This window comes from Oncorhynchus masou, chromosome 6 (genome assembly GCF_036934945.1).
Source record: "Oncorhynchus masou masou isolate Uvic2021 chromosome 6, UVic_Omas_1.1, whole genome shotgun sequence".
Classification (NCBI taxonomy): Eukaryota; Metazoa; Chordata; class Actinopteri; order Salmoniformes; family Salmonidae; genus Oncorhynchus; species Oncorhynchus masou.
In genome coordinates this window covers 45401079-45425815 of record NC_088217.1, presented here as the reverse complement: position 1 = coordinate 45425815, position 24737 = coordinate 45401079, and the positions used below count along the sequence as shown (strand labels likewise).

General features: G+C 43.3%; 3 protein-coding genes across 10 annotated transcripts in view; 2 read left to right on the top strand and 1 right to left on the bottom strand.

Annotated features, from left to right (window-relative positions):
- Nucleotides 1-2821: 2821 nt before the first annotated feature.
- Nucleotides 2822-5141, top strand: LOC135541127 (opioid growth factor receptor-like). The gene is given in 7 exon segments (XM_064967243.1): nucleotides 2822-3627; nucleotides 3772-4018; nucleotides 4102-4180; nucleotides 4252-4318; nucleotides 4465-4547; nucleotides 4549-4611; nucleotides 4767-5141. Coding segments are annotated over 6 exon segments (630 nt in total). The 5' UTR covers nucleotides 2822-3627; nucleotides 3772-3969; the 3' UTR covers nucleotides 5056-5141.
- A 7034-nt stretch (nucleotides 5142-12175) lies between these two features.
- On the top strand, nucleotides 12176-18137 carry LOC135542119 (opioid growth factor receptor-like). The gene is made up of 8 exons (XM_064968789.1): nucleotides 12176-12804; nucleotides 15567-15632; nucleotides 15774-15812; nucleotides 15971-16025; nucleotides 16109-16187; nucleotides 16259-16325; nucleotides 16472-16620; nucleotides 16787-18137. Exons 1-8 carry the CDS (start codon nucleotides 12388-12390, stop codon nucleotides 17403-17405), a joined length of 1491 nt encoding a protein of 496 aa, XP_064824861.1. The 5' UTR covers nucleotides 12176-12387; the 3' UTR covers nucleotides 17406-18137.
- Nucleotides 18138-18145: 8 nt separating this feature from the next.
- LOC135542118 (death-inducer obliterator 1-like) overlaps nucleotides 18146-24737 on the bottom strand; it is a 28669-nt gene continuing 22077 nt past the window's right edge. For all 8 annotated transcript variants that reach the window (XM_064968782.1, XM_064968781.1, XM_064968783.1 and 5 more), the window contains 3 exons: nucleotides 24491-24580; nucleotides 24187-24382; nucleotides 18146-22598 (listed from right to left, as the gene is read on the bottom strand). In XM_064968782.1, the coding sequence (XP_064824854.1) occupies nucleotides 18808-22598; nucleotides 24187-24382; nucleotides 24491-24580 (4077 nt within the window). In that variant the 3' untranslated portion in view covers nucleotides 18146-18807. The remainder of the gene's footprint in view (nucleotides 22599-24186; nucleotides 24383-24490; nucleotides 24581-24737) is intronic.

Genomic DNA, 24737 nt, shown 5'->3' with positions numbered 1-24737 from the left:
GGCCACGCAGTCGTGGGTGAACAGGGAGTACAGGAGAGGGCTCAGAACGCACCCTTGTGGGGCTCCAGTGTTGAGGATCAGCGGGGAGGAGATGTTGTTACCTACCCTCACCACCTGGGGGCGGCCCGTCAGGAAGTCCAGTACCCAGTTGCACAGGGCGGGGTCGAGACCCAGGGTCTCGAGCTTGATGACGAGCTTGGAGGGTACTATGGTGTTGAATGCCGAGCTGTAGTCGATGAACAGCATTCTCACATAGTTATTCCTCTTGTCCAGATGGGTTAGGGCAGTGTGCAGTGTGGTTGAGATTGCATCGTCTGTGGACCTATTTGAGCGGTAAGCAAATTGGAGTGGGTCTAGGGCAGGGGTGTCAAAGTCAAATGGACGGAGGGCCAAATAAAAAATTTAGCTACAAGCCGAGGGCCGGACTGTTCGAATGTTCATTGAAAAATTTTTAAATGACGCATATAGTCTAGTGAACCTAATTGAACCTACTGAAAACCTAACAAATATATTCCAATATGATCAGATAAATAAAGCAATATTTTCTTATGGCTCTGTCAGTAATCTTTAATTTTCAACAGACACAAAAGACAAATTTCCTTTATATAAAAATCCCCATAACATGAACATTAAATGAAAGAAACCGGTATTCAAGGCACCATCAGTAGCCTATATTTTCTATTTTAGCAAAAGTGGGCTAAATTTACTTCAAAGAAAAAAACAATAATAGCAATTTTCTATCATCCACTCAACTGAAATATTTTTAAAATATAATTGGATTGAAATACAATAAAATAAAGTGCAAAAATCTATTAATCAAAAACAACACTTTGTTTAAGGAGAAGTAACATGCAGTGAAAACAAATATTAAACTTTAACTTTTAAACTTGAACTGAGTAAAAACTCTAAATATGTGATTGCACAGTAATGTTCACTTGTTTGAGGTTGAGGGTGATACTTGGTGGTGTCCCATCTTTTCCACAAGTTCATCAATGTTCGGGGTAAGGCTCTGAGCTGAGGAAATCCTCAGAATTGAGTGGAGGTGTTCAGCAGTAAGTCGACTTCTGTGTGATGTTTTGTTCAGGTTCATCAAAGAAAAAAGTTGTTCACACAGGTATGTGCTGCCAAACATAGACAACGTTTGAGCAGCCTGGATGCGCAGCTGGGGCATTGTGTCGGGGAGGAAACGGGCGAACTCCGCAGCACCCACTGCCGCATATTTTGCCCTCAGTGCATCATTGCATTGGAGGTCAATCAACTCCATTTGGAGGTTTGGTGGTGAGCTTTCCACGTCAACAGCAAATGGGTTACCGAGCAGTTCCAACCTGCTTTTTTGTGCTTCAAAGTCAGCAAATCGGCGTCGAAAGTCAGCGGCAAGCATACCTATTTTATCAGCCAACTGTGCGCTCGGGAACGCACTGGTAGAGAGCTTCTCTTCCATGTCCATATTCTTGTTTTTGTCCGCGTGTTTCGTTTCATAATGTCGTCTCAGATTATACTCTTTCAGTACCGCCACACTTTCTCCACACAGAAGACACACAGGTTTTCCAGCTACCTCCGTGAACATATACTCCGACTCCCACCTTGTTTGAAACCCCCGGTTCTCAGTGTCCACCTTCCGTTTTGCCATTTTTGATGGGTATCTGAAAGTTAATTTTACTGTGATGCTGACGACTGCTGTGCCAATAAATATTGAAATGAAGCAGCCTACTGCTCGGTGCGTCACCGTTGCATTGTGGGAAATGTAGTATTGGTGCGTGTAAAAGATCTGCGGGCTGCCGGCTTGCTGCGGTCTGCGGGCCGGTTCTAATAATAAATCAAGATCATCCCAGGGGCCGTAAAAACCTTCTCGGGCCGGATGTGGCCCGCGGGCCTTGACTCTGACATATGTGGTCTAGGGTGTCAGGTAGGGTGGAGGTGATATGGTCCTTGACTAGTCTCTCAAAGCACTTCATGATGACGGAAGTGAGTGCTACGGGGCGGTAGTCGTTTAGCTCAGTTACCTTAGCTTTCTTGGGAACAGGAACAATGGTGGCCCTCTTGAAGCATGTGGGAACAGCAGACTGGTATAGGGATTGATTGAATATGTCCGTAAACACACCAGCCAGCTGGTCTGCGCATGCTCTGAGGGCGCGGCTGGGGATGCCGTCTGGGCCTGCAGCCTTGCGAGGGTTAACACGTTTAAATGTTTTACTCACCTCGGCTGCAGTGAAGGAGAGACCGCATTTTTCCGTTGCAGGCAGTGTCAGTGGCACTGTATTGTCCTCAAAGCGGGCAAAAAAGTTATTTAGTCTGCCTGGGAGCAAGACATCCTGGTCCGTGACTGGGCTGGATTTCTTCCTGTAGTCCGTGATTGACTGTAGACCCTGCCACATGCCTCTTGTGTCTGAGCCATTGAATTGGGAGTCTACTTTGTCTCTGTACTGACGCTTAGCTTGTTTGATAGCCTTACGGAGGGAATAGCTGCATTGTTTGTATTCAGTCATGTTACCAGACACCTTGCCCTGATTGAAAGCAGTGGTTCGCGCTTTCAGTTTCACACAAATGCTGCCATCAATCCAAGGTTTCTGGTTAGGGAATGTTTTAATCGTTGCTATGGGAACGACATCTTCAACGCACGTTCTAATGAACTCGCACATCAATCAGCGTATTCGTCAATGTTGTTATTTGACGCAATACGAAACATGTCCCAGTCCACGTGATGGAAGCAGTCTTGGAGTGTGGAGTCAGCTTGGTCGGACCAGCGTTGGACAGACCTCAGCGTGGGAGCTTATTTTTTTAGCTTTTGTCTGTAGGCAGGTATCAGCAAAAGGGAGTCGTGGTCAGCTTTTCCGAAAGGGGGGCGGGGCAGGGCCTTATATGCGTCGCGGAAGTTAGAGTAACAGTGATCCAAGGTTTTTCCGCCCCTGGTTGCGCAATCGATATACTGATAAAATTTAGGGAGTCTTGTTTTCAGATTAGCCTTGTTAAAATCCCCAACAACGATGAATGCAGCCTCCGGATAAATGGTTTCCAGTTTGCAAAGAGTTAAATAAAGTTCGTTCAGAGCCATCGATGTGTCTGCTTGGGGGGGGATATATACGGCTGTGATTATAATCGAAGAGAATTCTCTTGGTAGGTAATGCGGTCTACATTTGATTGTGAGGAATTCTAAATCAAGTGAACAGAAGGATTTGAGTTCCTGTATGTTTCTTTCATCGCACCATGCCTCGTTAGCCATAAGGCATACACCCCCACCCCTCTTCTTACCAGAAAGGTGTTTGTTGCTGTCGGCGCGATGCGTGGAGAAACGGGTTGGCTGCACCGCTTCGGATAGCGTCTCTCCAGTGAGCCATGTTTCCGTGAAGCACAGAACGTTACAGTCTCTGATGTCCCTCTGGAATGCTACCCTTGCTCGGATTTCATCAACCTTGTTGTCAAGAGACTGGACATTGGCAAGAAGAATGCTAGGAAGTGGGGCACGATGTGCCCGTCTCCGTAGTCTGACCAGAAGACCGCTACGTTTCCCTCTTTTTCGGATATTTGCCATTTTGTGAACTCATGGAGTGAATGTGTTTTCAGTCAAACAAGTTTAACAGATTCAGAAGTGCAGCAAGAGATATGCAAATGTACAGGCATCATTATCCAGTAAGTCATTATTCTCTTCACACAATCTTACACACTTTATGCTATCAAATATATCCACATCAATCATAGTATGTTGCTGCTGCTGACTATCAATCAGTCAATAGTTTGTACATAGTCTTTAGACCTTTGTTCTTGTTTCCACAGGGGCAAGAATCAAATTTGTACTTTGGCGGGCAACAACAAGTAAACAAGTACTCATCTCTTTATGTAGTACATGGAAAAGCGGGATGATTTGAGTCATAATTTTACTGGCCAATTCCTCTGAGATTATTGTACTGTTTTAATACAGCTCTCTGAAATATCCTCATTTCTGAATTTGCATTACTTTCCCCCCTTGATGAAATGCCTAATTTACAGTTCTACCGTGGACAATTACCCTCCTCCCCTGATGGTAAACTAATTACTGTTTCTTTCAGCGCAGTTTCAATTTGACAAGACATGGACATGTTTAACTGTAAACTTTGCTCTGATTAGGTGTCTTCATTGAGGACTTTCACAATAAATGGCACAGGAAATATTCAAAACTGGAAGAAGTTCACTCATACATCCAATGGTCAGTTTCCTTTACATGTCTAAGTTAAATTGTTTAAAATATTTGTTTAATACACAAAACATTTTATTTAGGTTGTTCCCACTTCAAGAACCAGGAATGAATTATCAAGCCAAGGAACTCACCAAGAAGGAAATTGAGGTACTTCTAGTAGTTTCTTTGATCAAGGAAAGTGTTCTCTGCATACTGTATTTACATATATCATACATTATCTATTGACTGGGGGCTTAGAGACAAATGGAAATGTGTTCATAATTGTTCTGAATGACAATCTGCTTCCTCCTCAGGCTTTCCTTGAAGATGGCACAGCAAAGCAGAGGCTGGTTGCATCCTACAAGCTCATGCTGGACTTCTACGGCATAGAGCTGTCAAGACATAACAGGGGAAGTGAAACTTGCGAACAACTGGCGTGAGAGATTTGACAACCTGGAAACGTTAGAAATGTCTTCCTTTGGTCATTTAACTGTTATTATTTTATAGTGATTGCAATACATAATAGCTAAGATTTCAGCTTTCAAATTAAACATCTGCTTTTGAGGTTAACAGTACCCTTGTATTTTTGTTGTTCTTGTGTTTTTGTTCATGGCAGAAACACACACAACAACCTGCGCATCACCCGCATCCTGAAGTGCCTGGGCACTCTGGGGTTCACCCACTACCAGGCCCCACTGGTCCGATTCTTCCTAGAGCAGACTCTTGTCAAAGACAAGCTGTACAATGTGAAGGAAAGTGCCCTCAACTACTTCATCTTCGCTGTCATTGATAAGCAAGAGCGCAGGAATTTAGTTACGTATGCCTACGCACACTATGAGCCCAAACATGAGTTTGTGTGGTGCCCCAAGACAATCCAGAGTATATGGGGTGGCAGGGTAGCCTAGTGGTTAGAGTGTTGTACTAGTAACCGAAAGGTTGCAAGTTTGAATCCCCGAGTTGACAAGGTACAAATCTGTCGTTCTGCCCCTGAACAGGCAGTTAACTCACTGTTCCTAGGCCGTCATCGAAAATAAGAATGTGTTCTTAACTGACTTGCCTTGTAAAATAAAGGTACAAAAAAAAATGTTTTAAATATTCAGGGGAGAGACATTCCCAGATGATAATAACCCAATTGATCTGAAACAGAATGACATTGACGACAACACTGCCAGTTATCAGTCTGTCTCTCACGATGTTAACAAGAATGAGCCAATGGATAGGAGTGGAATGGCAGGTGAGGTTAGTGACGTAATGTGATTAGGGTCGCCAAACGATGCATGGTTGAGACATGTAGTGAACAAGCACCAAACCAGCTTGCGTGAGGGCAGAGTTGGATGGTGAGCTGTGCATTGCATGACGTGCAATTTTGTGCTGTTTCTATCAGAAATTGATTGAACACAACACAGGAAGAGTACTGTTACAGTGGCTAAGATTGGTCCCAAAGATTGGAAAGCAGCTGCTGTCATCCCCCTCTTCAAAGGGGGAGGACACTCTTGACCCAAACTGCTACAGACCTATATCTATCCTACACTGCCTTTCTAAGGTCTTCGAAAGCCAAGTCAACAAACAGATTACAGACCATTTCGAATCCCACCATATTTTCTCCGCTATGCAATCTGGTTTCAGAGCTGGTCATGGGTGCACCTCAGCCACGCTCAAGGTCCTAAACGATATCTTAACCGCCATCGATAAGAAACAATACTGTGCAGCCGTATTCATTGACCTGGCCAAGGCTTTCGACTCTGTCAATCACCACATCCTCATCGGCAGACTCGACAGCCTTGGTTTCTCAAATGGTTGCCTCGCCTGGTTCACCAACTACTTCTATGATAGAGTTCAGTGTGTCAAATCGGAGGGTTTGTTGTCCGGGCCTCTGGCAGTCTCTATGGGGGTACAACAGGGTTCAATTCTTGGACCGACTCTCTTCTCTGTATACATCAATGATGTCGCTCTTGCTGCTGGTGAGTCTCTGATCCACCTCTACGCAGACGACACCATTCTGTATACCTCTGGCCCTTTTTTGGACACTGTGTTAACAACCCTCCAGACGAGCTTCAATGCCATACAACTCTCCTTCCGTGGCCTCCAATTGCTCTTAAATGCAAGTAAAACTAAATGCATGCTCTTCAACCGATCGCTGCCTGCACCTGCCCGCCTGTCCAACATCACTACTCTGGACAGCTCTGACTTAGAATATGTGGACAACTTCAAATACCTAGTTGTCTGGTTAGACTGTAAACTCTCCTTCCAGACTCACATCAAACATTTCCAATCCAAAGTTAAATCTAGAATTGGCTTCCTATTTTGCAACAAAGCATTCTTCACTCATGCTGCCAAACATACCCTCGTAAAACTGACCATCCTACCAATCCTCGACTTCGGCGATGTCATTCACAAAATAGCCTCCAATACCCTACTCAATAAATTGGATGCAGCCTATCACAGTGCCACCCATTTTGTCACCAAAGCCCCATATACTACCCACCACTGCGACCTGTACGCTCTCGTTGGCTGGCTCCTCGCTTCATACTCGTCGCCAAACCCACTGGCTCCAGGTCATCTACAAGACCCTGCTAGGTAAAGTCCCCCCTTATCTCAGCTCGCTGGTCACCATAGCAGCACCCACCTGTAGCACAGGCTCCAGCAGGTATATCTCTCTGGTCACCCCCAAAATCAATTCTTCCTTTGGCCGCCTCTCCTTCCAGTTCTCTGCTGCCAATGACTGGAATGAACTACAAACTGGAAACACTTATCTCCCTCACTAGCTTTAAGCACCAGCTCACAGATTACTGCACCTGTACATAGCCCATCTATAATTTAGCCCAAACATAAAGTTTGCTGCTGTATTTATTTATTTTGCACCCCATTATTTCTCTCTACTTTGCACATTCTTCCACTGAAAATCAACCATTCCAGTGTTTTACTTGCGATATTGTATTTTTTTTGTCTTTACCTCCATCTCACCTCATTTGCTCACACTTATTTTTCTACTGTATTATTGACTGTATGTTTGTTTTACTCCATGTGTAACTCTGTGTTGTTGTATGTGTCGAACTGCTTTCCTTTATCTTGGCCAGGTCGCAATTGTAAATGAGAACTTGGTTAAATAAAGGTGAAATAAATAAAAATGTATCCATACCTCGTGATAACGTGCCTGATCTGTCGACGAGGTACACTCTGAGAAACAAAGGGACTAGTCAGGGCACAAAGTCTACTGGTGGAAGGAATCAAAACACCAATGCTGATTAATCCCATGAGAATCTACCAATTAGGCAAAACGATACTGCTCAATCCAGTTATGGAGCTTCTGATAGAGGTAGCTCTATAACGACCCCCAACATTAGTCAGCACCCCACCATTGATTCTCCGAAGCAATCAGATTGTCGACCTAGCAGTGGACATTCAGAGAGAATTACAGATGATCATTCAGAGAGAATTACTGACAATCATTCAACGAGAATTACTGATGATCAGAGAAAGATAAGCCAACAGAGCATGAACTTCCCGAACGTATCAACGTTTCAGAGGGAATGACTAACGCTGATCATGATGAAAGAAAAAAGAAGGGAGCTGCGGGTAAAGGAGCAGATCGTGAACCAAGCGGTATTGTTTTGAAAGGAAAGACTAATGCCAATGATCATAAGAGTGGGGTAGCTACAGCCAGGAAAGCAGAGAGTGGCAGTGGTCTGGGTAGCCATTTGATTAGCTGTTCAGGAGTGTTATGGATTGGGTGTAGAAGCTATTTAAAGTTAATCAATTTATTACATCTGATTTCTGATTTCACATGTATAATATATCAGTGGGTTGTTATCCACATGTTTCAAAACAATACAAATATTATACTATTGATTACTTTTTTCAAACCTGCAACGATTATGTTATTGGTTTATTTTGTAATAGCATATTTTTAGTTTGGGGAATTTGTTATTTTGATTTGGGGGTAAATGTTCAGCTTTGAATGCTTGCCTGAAAAGGTATTTCAAAATACTTTCTACGGTTTAAAATATCTTTAGTGCCTAACCATGTGTACCACCAGGGGAGCCTAATGATTTGCATAAATATGACTTCGAAATGTGATTTTAATAAAGTTTAGATAAACGGAGTCTATGTGGTGTTTATTACAGTCTCTGAATGTTACATTTTTTTGGTTTGAGATGTAATGGAAAGACATATTCCATAAATGACAGAAAGATTGCCACAAAGAAGGTTTAATTGACCAAGTTTAAACAAAATGACTGCCAACTGTAATTAGCAATACTATAGATGCATCCACTCAGTGCTTAACTGCTGAACATACAAGCACATACTGTCCGAGGAGGAGAAACATGACCGCTCTTCCGAGCCCAGACGGAAGGCTACATGATACAAAGCTCTCTAGCTCTGCTGTTGAAACATGGTATTTTTCGAACTACCTACGAATACAGCGTGAGTTATTTAGGCTGTTGACTTGTATGTTAGGCTGTTGACTTTTCGTTGTCCCTCCAGCCTCCGCATTGCCTGCTAACACCCAGACACGGATCTTCACGTCGAATCTCAGTATTCCACTACTACCGGTGACAACAGCCTTGTAGACAACAGTTTCTAGCCCCGCTAAAATGGACGATGTTCCAATTTGGCGTGAGTGAGATTATGTATCATTTGAGACAGATGCAGTATCTAGGCCTACAATACCGGTTACAAGACGGACGCCATGGAATAGTGGCATACAAGACGGACGCCATGGAATACCGCATAAACCCCGTCCTCGATTATAAAATATATGCTATCGTAGGTCTATTCATTTGTAGCGTATAGGCCTATTTCTATGAACCATTTCCCTCACAATAGGCTACTGAAAAAATATCATAACTTGTGAAATCGTTGGGAAGTAATTTATCCGACGCACTTGATCATATAGGCCTAGGCCTGCGCCCAGAATAGGGGCAATAGTAGGAATTCTAGAAAATAGTTGCTGGTCGTCAGTGAAATAGCAGCTCAGAGAGAGGCAGAGTAAAGTGTGTTTCAAGTTCCACTTCTAGGCATAGGCTACTTTTATCCATCTTATATGGCGAACCACGGCATATAGCCTACATAATTGGACAAATAACCATTTAAACCATAGCGTAGCCTATGTCATTGCCTCACACTTTGAAAACCAAATTGGCTATTTTCCGCAGGATTGTCTGGAGAACACTGAAGGTGACAGTCAAGGAGAGACCGACGGATAAATCAGGGCCTAGTTTTGCAGTTGCGATGTAACTTCAAGGGGCAATCAGTAGTTGCTACATACCATTTTTTGGATTTATAATTTACAGATATGTACCCATTGATTCTTGAATAATATAATTTATATATCATCATAAGCTTAGTTCAACTGTCATACCCCATCAGAAACCAATATATAATCTTGTTTTACTCCAACGTTAGAAAACGAAAAAAATGAACAAACGTATATAGTCACAAAAACAATTTTTATATCATGGATGGTCCTGGCGTCCATAGCTCTGTCTATGAATTTGAGAATGGTAGCATTTTTCCAGCCCCATCCCTCGACCTTTTACCAAACCAAGGGTGAGGAGTCCACTTTGTTATTGTTGATATACTGCTGATTACCGCATTAAGTATTTCATGGTCGTAGAAGATGCTTTATTTACAATTCAACTTTTTAATAGTTTCCCAAGCACGTTGAGTTAACCTGTAAGAGTGTCAGCTAAGAGCGTTGTTGTTTGGGCAATGTTCCCTTTTTCACGATTCTTTTCGGGGAGCTGTCCAGTTCCCTGGTGTTGAAATCGATGCAGCCTGCGTCATAATCAAACACCACTAAAAGTAATTTTATGCTTGATCTGAAAATGTGGTCAGATGCGTCGTATGGAAGTTGTGACACAATCGCGGAGCCTGTGGAGGCACACAGGGGCCAAATAGAGCTCTGTTCCGCATCACTGTGCGCTGCCCAAATGTTGTATCAATGCGGGGGCTCCATATAGCTCCCCATTGACATGATTTGTTGACGGTAGGTTAGGGCGGGAGATCCAGTATAAACACAACCTCACTTCCTCGCAAACTTTCTTTGCAACAGCTCTTCTCTGCCACTGCAGAGCCTTTAATAGACCACATTTCACGTTAAACGCAGTCTAGGCCTATATATTTCGCAGACTCGGTTTTATTAAGGAAAATAACACCATAATCTCCAAACCAACCATTTGTCATGTAATGTTGATGTGATTTGCACACTGCATCACAACGTCCGTATCTGTTTTTGTTGTTGTATTGTTTAATTGTATGATGTGTTTCTGTTTTGTATATAATGATTCCATGTCTAGATGTCACCCTGTGTACACATGGAATTGAGCTATTAGCTAAATCTGTTGCAACATGTTTTCTCAGTCATCTGAGACTTAGCCTTTGTTTCTGTTGCGCAGTGTCTCGGACAAATAAATTAATAATTAAATAAATATCTGTCTCAGATAATCTGCTGAATAGCAGCCATATGCTGTATTTTGGTTGTTCCGCTGACATCTGGCAATGGTTTGGCGTCTCCAGTGTTCCCAATTTGTACCGGATAAGATTCAGCTTGGGATGTTACAACTACATTTTTTAAATATTACATTTGATCCTATATATTGCCCAAATAAAACATGTATAGTTTTATGACCATGCCCATTTACACAAAACTCTTATAAATGGTTTTAGAATTATATCTTGTGAGGTAAGGCAGAAAATAAGCCTAACGGTGCACTTTGGCTGCTCTATGAGTGGTCTGGATCAGTCGTAGATGCACAAGGGTTTCAGAGCCACGTCAGTAACGAAGGTTATGGGAAACACCTCGACTACTAAAGATACATCGTAAAATGGTTCTAACGATGATTTTAACACTATACGAAGGCTCCGGGAAGCGAGGCCTAGTGGCTTGATTTTCCAAAAGCATCTTAAGGCGAAGTTCATCGTAACAACCATCGGATCATATGGTTCTAACGATGAACCGAACCAAATATGATTTTGGGAAACAGGCCCTTGGTCTTTACCTATGGTTGTGCATCAGCGAGTTTCAAAAGACGTGTCATATGCTATAGGTCAATTGACAGATCTTTAAAAAAATATAATACCTTGTTATTGGTGTACCTTATAGGCTCATCACAAATGGCCAGATCCTGATATAGGCAACACTAAAAACTGTTTTCCATCGGTCATGACAGGCAAATTTCATCGGACTGACTGCCTATGTGTTTAAGGATGACTGCCTATGTGTTTAAGGCTGACTGCCCATGTGGTTATGTCGTCTATTCTCATAGGCACTGAATCTTGTAGTGATCGGTGGCATGTTATAGAGCAGGGGGTACTTAACTCTTATCCTACGAGGTCCGGGGCCTGCTGGTTTTCTGTTCTACCTGATAATTGATTGCACACACCTGGTGTCACAGGTCTAAATCAGTCCCTCATTAGAGCAGAACAATGAAAACAGTTAGAAAAAAAATTAGACTCAGGACATGTCACATGACCCACTACAGTTGACTGTCAATCATCAAATCATTGGAATGATACATTAAACAAATATATATATAACGTTTAATTGTTTATTCGATTACATATGCAGATCAAAAACATGAAGAAAGACTCATTCATAATTTTCTGTGTTGTCAAGAAACCACGACTATTCATTGACCAAAACCTATGGTGCAGGGGTCGAACCAGAACCGTTAATTTAAAAACACAACATATAAATAATCAAATAATTATTCATTTTCTCGTTTTTTAATATTTCCTTTAGACAATAAAAACAAAAAACAAAACCGTTTATGCGTTGTTTTATTTCTGATTCAAATGAAATAAACGAGCACTTACATTTTTTATTCGTTTTTTATCTTGTCATCTGATAGGAAATATTAATTTGACAAAAAGTATACGGACCCATGAACTCAAATCTCGATTATGCCTTTAGATTTCGAGAAAATGAACTCGATTCTCTCATTGACTTCTCATTCAAATCCTGGTCTGCTTGGTCTGTTTCGCAAGCGTTCCCAAAAGTCTCGCGATATTGCGCCAGTGTTTCGATTTACGTTGAGTATAGAACATAGTGACAGGAAGAAACGAAAGTGAAAATGTGAACATATTATTCGAATCCGAATGCAATATATCGTGGTGGCTCTCGTCATTTAGTTAGTGATAAAACGAATATTTGTTACCTTGGAACATTTTGTATAGGCTACGGCGGAGTCCTACATCATTATCTTGTGCGCCGCTCCGGAGTTAGTGGGCTTCTAATGTTAATTGGAACAGGTCTGCGAGCAGCGCTGAAATTGTCTACTAAATTGAGACGACACATGTCTAGGATGTTTCCCGGGATTGACCGGTTTAGGCACAAACGCATTTTATTACTGGTTCCAGTTCTCGCCTACATGGGCCTGCGCTGGAAGTCGTTCATACCAACTTGTTGGCCTTGGCTGGAACGCATCTGGAGATTTATCATGCCAAGTTATCCTAGTCCGAATTCCCATCCCAGAGATGAAGTGGAGAGTCAAGACTCTCAAGTAAGTGTAGTAGTGGAGCCTGAATCCATTCCCAGTGGAAAAGTGGAGGTTCCGGTTCTCAGGTCATTTGATATTGAAGACACCGATGAATACTCCTGCATGTACGACTCGACATGGGAGGATCATCCAATCGAAAGAAGGACCAAACATGTACGTATGCAGGCCCTGATAATGTTTTTGGTGAGGTCTCAGTAGACGAGTTTCAGAATACTGTAGCTCATCATCAAACGTCTCTTATTGGCACCATAAAATACAAATGGCATATTTAATTTCCCCAAAAAAACATTTCAATTTAAAACAAAATTCCCCAATCTATAACTCAATCTTTCAGAATTTTCAGATAGATATGTATTACATAAAATGCTTGCTTCAATGTCTCATACATGTGCTCTCTCATACAGTGCCTTCAGAAAGTATTCACACCCCTTAACTTTTTCCACATTTTGTTGGGTTACAGCCTGAAGTTAAAATAGATTACATTTAGATTTTGTGTCACTGACCTACACACAATACCCCCATAATGTCAAAGTGGAATTATGTTTTTAGACATTTTTATAAATGAATTAAAAATGAAATCTCTTGTGTCAATAAGTATTTAATCCCTTTGATATACCAAGCCTAAATAAGTTCAGGAGTCAACATTTGCTTAACAAGTCACATAAGTTGCATGGACTCATTATGTGTACAATTATAGTGTTTAATATGATTTTTTTTAATGACAAGTTCATCTCTGTACCCCACACATACAATTATCTGTAATGTCCCTCAGTCGAGCAGTGGATTTCAAACACAGATTGGATCACAACAACCAGGGAGGTTTTCCAGTGCCTTTCAAAGAGGGGCACATATTGGTAGATGTGTAAACAAAAAAAGAAGCAGACACTGAATATTGCTTTGAGCATGGTGAAGTTATTAATTACACTTTGGATGATGTATCAATACACCCAGCCACTATAAAGACACAGGCGTCCTTCCTAACTCAGTTTCCGGAGAGGAAGGAAACTGCTCAGGGATCTCACACTGAGGTCAATGGTGACTTTAAAACAGTTAGTTAATGGCCGTGATAGGAGAAAACTGAGGATGGATCAACAACATTGTAGTTACTCCAAAAAATGAAAGTAAATGACAGAGTGAAAAGAAGGAAGCTTGTACATAAAAATATTACAAAATATGCATCCTGTTTGCAATAAGGGTCTAAAGTACAACTGAAAAAAAATGTGCCAGAGAAATGAACTTTGAGTTCTGAATACAAAGCTTTGTGTTTGGGGCAAATCCAACACAACACATCACCGAGTACCACTCTTTATATTTTCAACCATGGTGGTGGCTGCATCATGTTATGGGTATGCTTGTCATCGGCTAGGACTAGGGAGTTTTAGGATGAAAAGAAACGGAATAGAGCTATCCACAGACAAAATCCTAGAGGAAAACCTGGTTCAGTCTGCTTTCCAACAGAAACTGGGAGACAAATGAATCTTTCAGTAGGACAATAACCTAAAACCCCAAGGCCAAATATACTGGAAATGCTTACCAAGATGACATTGAATGTTCCTGAGTGGCCTAGTTACAGTTGTGCATTAAATTGTCTTCTAAATCAATGGCAAGACTTAAAAAGGACTGACTAGCAATGATAAACGTGACAGGGCTTGAATATTTTTTTTTCAAGAATAATGTGCACATTTTTGGGGGTCACATAGAAATGTCCTTGTTTTTGAAAGAAAATATATATTTTTTTGTCCATTAAATTGATCAGAAATACAGTGTAGAAATTGTTAATGTTGTAAATGACTATTGTAGCTAAAAACGGCAGATAGATTTTTAATGGAATATCTACATAGGTGTACAGAGGCCCATTATCCCCAACCATCTGTGTTCCAATGGCACGTTGTGTTAGCTAATCCAAGTTTATCATTTTGTAAGGCTAAGTGATCATTAGAAAACCCTTTTGCAATTATGTTAGCACAGCTGAAAGCTGTTGCTCTGATTAAAGAAGCAATAAAATGGGCCTTCTTTAGACTAGTTGAGTATCTGGAGCATCAGCATTTGTGGGTTCGATTACAGGCTCAAAATGTCCAGAAACAAAGAACTTTCTTCTGAAACTCATCAGTCTATTCTTGTTCTAAGAAAGGAAGGCTATTCCATGCTAGAAATTGCCAAGAACCGAAGATCCCTTACAACGCTGTGTACTACTACCTTCACAGAATAGCCCAAACTGACTCTAACCAGAATAGAAATAGGAGTGGGAGGCCCTGGTGCACAACTGAGCAAGAGGACAAGTACATTAGAGTGTCTAGTTTGAGAAACAGACGCCTCACAAGTCCTCAATTGGCAGCTTCATTAAATAGTACCCGCAAGTCACCAGTCTCAATGTCAACAGTGAAGAAGCGACTCCAGGATGCTGGCCTTCTAGGCAGAGTTCCTCTGTCCAGGGTCTGTGTTTTTTTGCCCATCTTAAACTTTTCTTTTTATTGGCCAGTCTGATATGGCTTTGTCTTTGCAACTCTGCCTAGAAGGCCAGCATCCCGGATTCACTGTTGACATTGAGACTGTGGTTTTGCGGGTACTATTTAATGCCAGTTGAGGACTTGTGGTGCGTCTGTTCACCGTGCAAAGCTTTAGTGAAGGGTTTAAGTCCAGAAACAAAGAACTTTCTTCTGAAAGCTATGTTAGCTATGTTTTTATTACATCTATGTGATCTAATAACTTCCAGATACATAAAATGGATATGACTCATAAAGTCTGCTAGGCCCGTCAGTAGCCAAGTAGAATACAAGCCGGCCTTTGCAGCTAGTAAAAGTTACCCTCCAAGTTTGTTTTACTTTATATTGCTCAGACACATGGGCGTATCAGTATTGGACAGGTGTTTCCAGTATCTGCCATTTTGTGAACTCATGGAGTGAATGTGTTTTCAGTCAAACAAGTTTAACAGATTCAGAAGTGCAGCAAGGGACATGCAGAAGTACAGGCATGATTATCCAGTAAGTCATTCTCTTCACACAATCTTTCACACTTTATGCTATAAAATATATCCACCTCAATCATAGTATGTTGCTGCTGCTGACTATCAATCAGTCAATAGTTTGTACATAGTCTTTAGACCTTTGTTCTTGTTTCCACAGGGGCAAGAATCAAATTTGTACTTTGGCGGGCAACAACAAGTAAGCAAGTACTCATCTCTTTATGTAGTACATGGAAAAGCGGGATGATTTGAGTCATAATTTTACTGGCCAATTCCTCTGAGATTATTGTACTGTTTTAATACAGCTCTCTGAAATATCCTCATATCTGAATTTGCATTACTTTCCCCCCCCCCCAGAATGAAATGCCTAATTTACAGTTCTACCGTGGACAAATACCCTCCTCCCCTGATGGTAAACTATTTACTGTTTCTTTCAGCGCAGTTTCAATTTGACAAGACATGGACATGTTTAACTGTAAACTTTGCTCTGATTAGGTGTCTTCATTGAGGACTTTCACAATAAATGGCACAGGAAATATTCAAAACTCGAAGAAGTTCACTCATACATCCAATGGTCAGTTTCCTTTACATGTCTAAGTTAAATTGTTTAAAATATTTGTTTAATACACAAAACATTTTATTTAGGTTGTTCCCACTTCAAGAACCAGGAATGAATTATCAAGCCAAGGAACTCACCAAGAAGGAAATTGAGGTACTTCTAGTAGTTTCTTTGATCAAGGAAAGTGTTCTCTGCATACTGCATTTACATATATCATACATTATCTATTGACTGGGGGCTTAGAGACAAATGGAAATGTGTTCATAATCGTTCTGAATGACAATCCGCTTCCTCCTCAGGCTTTCCTTGAAGATGGCACAGCAAAGCAGAGGCTGGTTGCATCCTACAAGCTCATGCTGGACTTCTACGGCATAGAGCTGTCAAATGACATAACAGGGGAAGTGAAACTTGCGAACAACTGGCGTGAGAGATTTGACAACCTGGAAAGGTTAGAAATGTCTTCCTTTGGTCATTTAACTTATTATTTTATAGTGATTGCAATACATAATAGCTAAGATTTCAGCTTTCAAATTAAACATCTGAGAATAACAGTGCTTTTGAGGTTAACAGTACACCTTGTATTTTTGTTGTTCTTGTGTTTTTGTTCATGGCAGAAATACACACAACAACCTGCGCATCACCCGCATCCTGAAGTGCCTGGGCACTCTGGGGTTCACCCACTACCAGGCCCCACTGGTCCGCTTCTTCCTAGAGCAGACTCTTGTCAAAGACAAGCTGTACAATGTGAAGGAAAGTGCCCTCAACTACTTCATCTTCGCTGTCATTGATAAGCAAGAGCGCAGGAATTTAGTTACGTATGCCTACGCACACTATGAGCCCAAACATGAGTTTGTGTGGTGCCCCAAGACAATCCAAAGTATATTCAGGGGAGAGACATTCCCAGATGATAACTCAATTGATCTGAAACAGGATGACATTGACGACAACACTGCCAGTTACCGGCAAATCGATACAGCGCAATCCAGTTATGAAGCTTCTGATAGAGGTAGCTCTATAACTACCCCCAACACTAGTCAGCACCCCACCATCGATTCTCTGAAGCAATCAGATTATCAAACTAGCAGTGGCCATCCAGAGGGAAATACTAATAATTGGAGAAAGAGGGCTGCAGATAAGCCAACAGAGCATGAACTTCCCAAACGTATCAACGTTTCAGAAGGAACGACTAACGCTGATCATGATGAAAGAAAAAATAAGGGAGCAGATCAATGACGTTTCAGAGGGAATGACTAACACCAATGGTCATGAGAGTACAGATGAGCAACCAGAGAGGGACAGTGGAGATTTAGAGGAAAACAGACAGCAAAATGAAAATTATGGTGATGGGGAGAATAAGGAAGATGCAAGTAAGCATTTAGAGAGCGAACCATGCACTGACGTTTCAGAGGGCAATATTAGCACATCCCGTGATAGTTAATTGAATAAGAAACCTACCGAAGAGGTACTGCTGAGCCCAGCAAAGGAAAGAGATGCCAAAAGGAAATAATCAGCGTTTGATGTAAAAGTGACGATTGATTAGAGTATTCAACCATGTCATGCACTAATAAAGGAACATTATGTATGCCATGTATTCTAATAATTTCCTTTTATATGAACAAATGTTAATCAATTTATTATATCTGATTTCTGATCACATGTATAATATCAGTGGGATGTTAACCACATTTTTCAAAACACCACAAATGTTATACATATTGATTATGGTTTTCAAACCAGCAATAATTATGTTAGCGGTTTATTTTGTAATAGCATATTTTTAGTTTGTGGAATTTGTTATATGGAGTTTTGGGTAAATGTTCAGCTTTGAATGACTATGCTTGCCTCAGAAGGTATTTCAAAATACTTTCTACTGCTTAAAATATCTTTAGTGCCGAACCATGTACCACCAGGGGTGCCTAATGATTTGTATTCATTTGATTTTAATAAAACAAATAGATAAACGGAGTCTGTGGTGTTTACAGTCTTTGAACATTATATATATTTTTTAATTCAGATGTAATGGAAAGACAGAACCCATTAATGACAAAGATTGCCATAAAGAAGGTTTAATTGGCCAAGTTTAAACAAAATTAATGTCAACTGTAATTAGCAATACTATAGGTACATCCATTCAGCGGTAACTGCTGAACATATAGCACATACTATCCAATGACTTCAGACTATAGCAATCAATGTTTCCTAAATTCTCACATTATCCATTCCAGATATGGCTTATAATTTCTCTACTTAGAAAAATGTGATTAAAAACATACCGGTATATACACAAATACATTCATATTTACATTAAAGGTCAGGGAGTTAATCAGTTACTTTCATGTGTTTCTTAGAAAAGGTACTTTGACAGGAGAAAGGTACTTGTATGTAAATGACATGGTATCATAGTCAGATGAACTTAAATTACCTCAATATTAGTTTCAAATGTGATAACATTCATAAAATATGAAGTGGCAAAAAATGTTCCGACCTTTTTCGAACTACAAGAGTATTGTACCATGAAATCATTTGTCATGTAGAAACACATTCCCAATGTCTATTTACATTTAGTTATGGTGCTGAAAGTAAAAGTTACAGGGTGATTGATTTACTATAGTGAATTGTCCTCAAAAGTAAGACATTACGATGTGTTTTTATCACTTTCAACCTCTGCAGGTTTATCGCTCTCTTTTGGGACATCAGATTTGTTTGTTTCTTTTTTGTCTTCTCTCTTTTCTTTGCTCTTGCTCCTGTCGCGCCGGTCCCGGTCTTTATCCCTTTCTCTATCTCGGTCTCGTGCTCTGTCTCGGTCGTTGTCTCTTCTGTCAGACTCTCTTTCCTTGCCTCTGTCCCGGTCTCTGCTCCTGGACCTGTCCCTTCTCCTGTCGCGGTCTCTCTCCCGGTCTCTGATCCTGGGTCTGTCTCGGTCGTAGTCTCTCCTGTCAGGCTCTTTCTCCCTGCCCCTGTCTCGGTCTCTCTCCCTGTCCCTTCTCTTGTCCCCTTCTGGCGCCCTGTGTCTGTCCCCCTCCGGCGCCCTGTGTCTGTCCCCCTCCGGCGCCCTGTGTCTTTCCCCCTCTGGCGCCCTGTGTCTGTCCCCCTCCGGCGCCCTGTGTCTGTCGCCCTCCGGCGCCCTGTGTCTGTCGCCCTCCGGCGCCCTGCGTCTGTCCCCCTCCGGCGCCCTGCGTCTGTCGCCCTCTGGCGCCCTGCGTCTGTCGCCCTCCGGCGCCCTGCGTTTGTCACCCTCCGGCGCCCTGCGTTTGTCACCCTCCGGCGCCCTGCGTTTGTCACCCTCCGGCGCCCTACGTTTGTCACCCTCGGGTTCCCTGCGTTTGTCACCCTCGGGTTCCCTGCGTTTGTCACCCTCGGGTTCCCCATGTCGCTCTCCCTCCCTCCCTCTGCTGCGCTCCCTCTCCCGGCTTCGTTCCCTCTCTCCCCTGTCTCTCTCCCTGCCTCTGTCCCACTCTCTCTCCCGGCTCCAGGGCTTGTCCTGACCCCTGTCCCATGGCCTGGCTCCATGGGGCCCCTCTCTGTCCCGCTCCCTCCTGCGGTCCTCAGACAGGTCCCTTTGCCTTTCCTCAGACAACTGAGAGGAGCCAGGGATTGGCTCCCGGTCTCTGTGGCCCCCCTCAAACCGACTGGGCCTGTCTCCACCGCAAGGTTCTGAGCCCTCTCTGGTGGAGCTGCTCCTTCTCCTCATATCAGGCGAGCGTCGTCGCCAGTGGTCATCCCTGTGGGACTCTGGGCTGTGACCCCCCATGCGGTTTGGTAGAGGTATGGGGCCCTCTGGTGGGGTCGGGAGCAGAGGCCCACTGTGGCGAACTGGTCTTAAGTCCCCTGGACTGTCATGGCGATACTGGTCAGGTCCTCCAAAATGCTGTGGTGGGGCACCACGGTGGTCCTGAGGGGGTCCCTGGTCATCATAAGACCCCCTGTGTGGTGGTGGGGAGGGTGCTATAGAGCCCCGAAACTGGTTAGGTGGCTGGAAGCGCTGTCCACCCATATCTCCACTGGGAGGCGGGCCTCTCCGCCCCTCATACTGGTTGTGTGGAGGTCCTCTGTAAGAGGGGCCTTGTGGGGGAGCCTGGTTGTCTTTGTACATGTGTGGAGGGGTCTGACCCTGGTGATGGTCCATGCCCTGCTGGTAGGACCCAACACTGACATTGTTGTACTGATCTACAGGGCCTCTTGGTGGGTCAATCATGTGGGCTTGGGACCCATGATCCCCAAAATGAGAAGGTGGACCTCTGGGCCCAGGGAAGTGGGATGGAGGAGGTCCTCTGTTGTCAAAGTGGCCTGGGGGAGGCCCTGTGAAGGGTGGAGGGGGTGCTCTGGGTCCAGGGAAGTTGAATGGAGGAGGGAGTCCACTGATCCTTGGTGGAGCTAAACCGTTTTGCCCATCAAAATTAGGTCTGGGCAGGCCATGGCTCTCCATGAACTGGCCTGGAGGGGGGCCTTGCTGCCCCATGTGCTGGGGAGGCATGGAGCCCATGGGGGCATTGAACATCTGGGGAGGTGGGGCTCTCGGGCCCATCTGCTGGAATGGAGGGGGTCCCCTGGGTGGCATCATTGTCTGGGGTGGAGGACCAGGGGGGGCCTCATACTGCTGCTGAGAGCCTCCCCATTGGTTCTGATAGGGAGGATAAGCAGCAGGAGGCGGCCCATATTGGGAGTACGGAGACTGGTTGCTCTCCACTTGCATGGGTGGAGGAACTTGAATGGGTGGAGGAGGTCTTTGCATAGGTAGAGGGCCTGACAAGGAAGGAATACTCTGCATGGGTGGGGGAACTGACATGGGTGGTGGCCCAAGCATTGGGGGTGGACCCTGCATTGGTGGTGGTACAAGCTGTGGTGGGAAGGTGGTTGTTGGGAGAATGTCAGGAGGAGCGCCGTAGTCCATGTAGCTTGATGTTCCCATATGTGACATGTGGGAGGATTGAGTGTTCACCAGGGTGGAGCTATCCTGGGTGACATTCTGAGACAGTACATTAATTGTAGGTGAAGCTAAGGAGTTGTTGTTTGTGGACATGTTGAAGTAGCCAGAGGAGGTAGGCTCTTGACGGTTCTTCTCAAAACTAGAAATCTCCCCTGTTTTTAAAATGCTGTCTGCATTTGGCCAAATACTGTATTTGTCCAAGTCACTCTTGGTTGGGTCGACTTCCTCAGATTCAACAGTTTGTTCCTCCATGTAATTGACCTCCGTAGCAGGTTCTACATGCTCACCTAACAGGGGAATGGAAACCTCTGTTGCGTCTGATTCCAGAAAGGGAAGAGAATCTGTTATAACCTCTTCTTGGGGCAGTGGTGTTTCTGGCTCTTGGACATCAGTCTGTGGTGGTGGCGTGGTGTCTTTGGCAGGAGGCATCTCCACTTTTTCTATTGAGTCTGAGGTTAGCCTCCTGGGATCCCTACTCTGCCTTGGGTCCCTTCTCTGGTTAATCAAAGGAGCAGCAGCAGAAGATTTCACAAACTCTTCAACTTTTTTGCCCAGCTGCAGGAGCCGACTGTTGGCCAGTAGGGATGGTGAGATCAAACCGTCCGTGACTGAGAACGAGGCAGCTGATGTCCCTGTGGTCAACTTTTTTTCGTGGATGGAATCCTCCTGCTCCTCCAGCTGCTGTTTCTGCTCCTCAATCTGTTTGTTGAGATCCTCCACCATTTTCTGCTGTTTGGTCAGATCCCCGGTGGCCTTGGCTTGACCAGGGACCTCAGTCTTGACCTCCTCAAAGATGGTGTCATCCTCTGGGTCATAAGCCACATCATCCACATCTGTAGCCTCTGGCTGCTTGATGACCTCAGGTTCTTTAACTGACTTCTGGGGTGCTCCATAGCCCATGCCTGGGTCATATTCCTCCTCTGGGTCGTATGGTCTGTCATCCTCATCTTCCTCCACCTGCTTCTCCTTAGATATCTGTCCAAATTGCTGAACAATGGGATCTAGCAGAGTAGCAGGCACAGCTGAGATGTCAACAGCACCATGCTCTGAGGGAGACATGGAGGCCTCAGAGTCTTGCCTCTTGTTCCCAAACAAAGTCTTCAGGATGGTCTGAAGGGGAGTGGCATTGGCAGCAGATGATGCCGCAGAGCTTGAGGCAGGTGACTCTTTCTCTGTAGCAGGGGCTTTGACAGAGGACAGGAAGGACAGCACTGATAAGGCTGCCATGGACGTGGAGGAGGTCTCTGAGGAGCTGAGAGGGGGAGGTGTACCTGGGGGGGTTGTGCTAAAGGGAAGATCCTGGGTGTACCGCAAGGCTTTCTCAGCTTTGACTTCAGCTTTGATGGTGGTGGTTGGTTTTGGAAGGCCAGTATCATCTAGGTCTCTGATTTGGATCTTGGAACGCTTCTCCTCAGTCTCCAAAGAGGCTCCAGCACGCTTCTTGTCCTTCTGGCAAATCACCAACCCAAGCAGGAGGTTAGGGCGCGCTGGTTCAAGTCCTACAAGGCAAAGTTAAAACAATTAGTGAAAATTGAATAAAAAGCATTCTAGAACATATCCTTTATCCACTTACATACTTGTATACTGTATATCTCCGATAGATGTGTCTGCTCAATGACTAAAATTTCCAGAGATAATTTGTTTGAAGTGAAACTGAAATGAGAGCTTGTTTCAAATGCCAGATGCTATGGACGACAACAGGATTTCACAGACCGGGAATAACACAGATCACAACAAACCAAAACGGATCACAAAAAGGTCTGTTGATTTAAAGCCACAAGCTGTGGTCTTCACTCTCCATTTTGAATTGTTCTAACAAAAAAAATAGGAGCACAAAACGCCACATGTATAATCAGCTTCAAGTATAACCATTAAATTAAAAATAATGTGTCAAAAGAATACAAACAAGAATTGTAAGCTACAGACAACCTTTATAAGAGTGCTTAGTCATCACACTGCAGAGCCGTCTTAAACTCCCCATGATACTTTGAGAACTGACTGTCGGTGCTCTGCATTAGACTGCAAGTTTCTGTTTTTGATCTAACCTCACACTTTGCAGGTACACAAAAACGCAACATTCGCCACTTTCACAAAGCTTCTCATCTTGCTAGATTGTCATTAGCATGCATTCTCATGAAGTCACATGTACACTAATATTGACATCTCCATATTCTTTACTATTCTATATAAAAACGGACAATATGTGTTGTACAGTGCATTCCACTGAACGTATATGCAACGTTTTTAATTATGAGACTACTTATCCAACCTCTGCTGACAACTAATTATATGGATGGCTAAGTGTTTGTTTCTTCAATTCAGTAAATGTTTGAGATCCATAGATTCTTCTCTTGTCCTTCATCTTCTTTAAAACCCCAACATGAGTAGAACCATCTCTGTCCAAGGCTCTCCAAGCTGGACCTCTCATAATAACTTACCATGGCTTTCCAGGCATTGTTGGTGGTATGGGATGGATTAGGTGTAGGTCAGGTGCTACCCATTCAGTTATGATGTGTAGGTACTAGAGATGCAGGCAGATCCACTAACACAGTACACCAAGTTGCAGTGAGGAGTCATTTAAATGTAACACACTGTGGCAGATGTCATTTTCAGAAACACCATCATTACCCAAACATTTCACACGAGTACCTACAGAATAAAAGCTGAGCCTTAAAAACAACAGGCTGAGACTGACGTCTAAGGCCGCACCAACCTGTGATGCACAACATCCTTTATTTAAGACCGACGTGTGATACAAGGTGATATACACACAGAGAGTACACTGGGGGCATAGAACAAGTACAGAGGGATGTTTATGGAGGAAGGCAACAGCAGAAGTACATGCTCGCTCCCTACAATGTATATCATAAATCAACTTCATGAAACAAGCTCTCCTTTCACACAGAGGAAAACTAAGTAAATGAATAAAATCCTGAACATAGTGACCACTCTGGAAAAAACTATCGACTGACATTATGCCCAACTTAATTGTCTTGAGGTATAGAGACTTTGGCACATCATATTCAATCCAGTGTTTGGGTGTTAGGGTTATCAGAGGCTTCTGTGCATCTCCCTGCAGATGCTTACCTGGCCCATCAAAAGGTAACAGTTTGGAGGGCAGGGGGTCCTTGGAGCTCAGGGGGATGAGGTACAGGTCTTTGATCCGGCGGTTGTTGTTGGCGACCACTCCAAAACGCTTCCTACTGCTGAAATAAGAGAAGAGAGAGACGTAGGCAACCTCCTCTTCCTCTGTGGCTGGATGGAACCGGATCAGACACAGGTCCTGGAGATGAGGCAAAAACAAAGAGAGGGGTGTAACTTTAGGGTCCTCAACCAGTTAGTAGGTTGTGTATAAATACTGCACATTATTAGATTGTGGTGGAAGCTTTACCTTGGACAGAGATGTCTTCAGTTTTCCCACATAGTCCCACACAGTGCTGGGAGAGATTCGGCCTCCGATGTGGATGGTGTCAGGCAGATCCTGTACAGGATTAACAATGTCATCTTTGTGTTAAACTCAGATGATATTACCATATATTCACAAACAATTCAAACGAGTACAGTGCCTTCGGAAAGTATTCATAACCCTAGACTTATTCCACATTTTGTTATTACAGCCTGAATTCAAAATGGATTAA

Excerpts from the sequence above, each read along its gene's own strand:
- LOC135542119 (XM_064968789.1), top strand. The coding sequence starts at position 12,388 with ATGTTAATTGGAACAGGTCTGCGAGCAGCGCTGAAATTGTCTACTAAA. Across the intron at positions 15,813-15,970 it reads ACTTTGGCGGGCAACAACAA|AATGAAATGCCTAATTTACA; the intron begins GTAAGCAAGTAC and ends CCCCCCCCCCAG. Across the intron at positions 16,621-16,786 it reads AGATTTGACAACCTGGAAAG|AAATACACACAACAACCTGC; the intron begins GTTAGAAATGTC and ends TGTTCATGGCAG.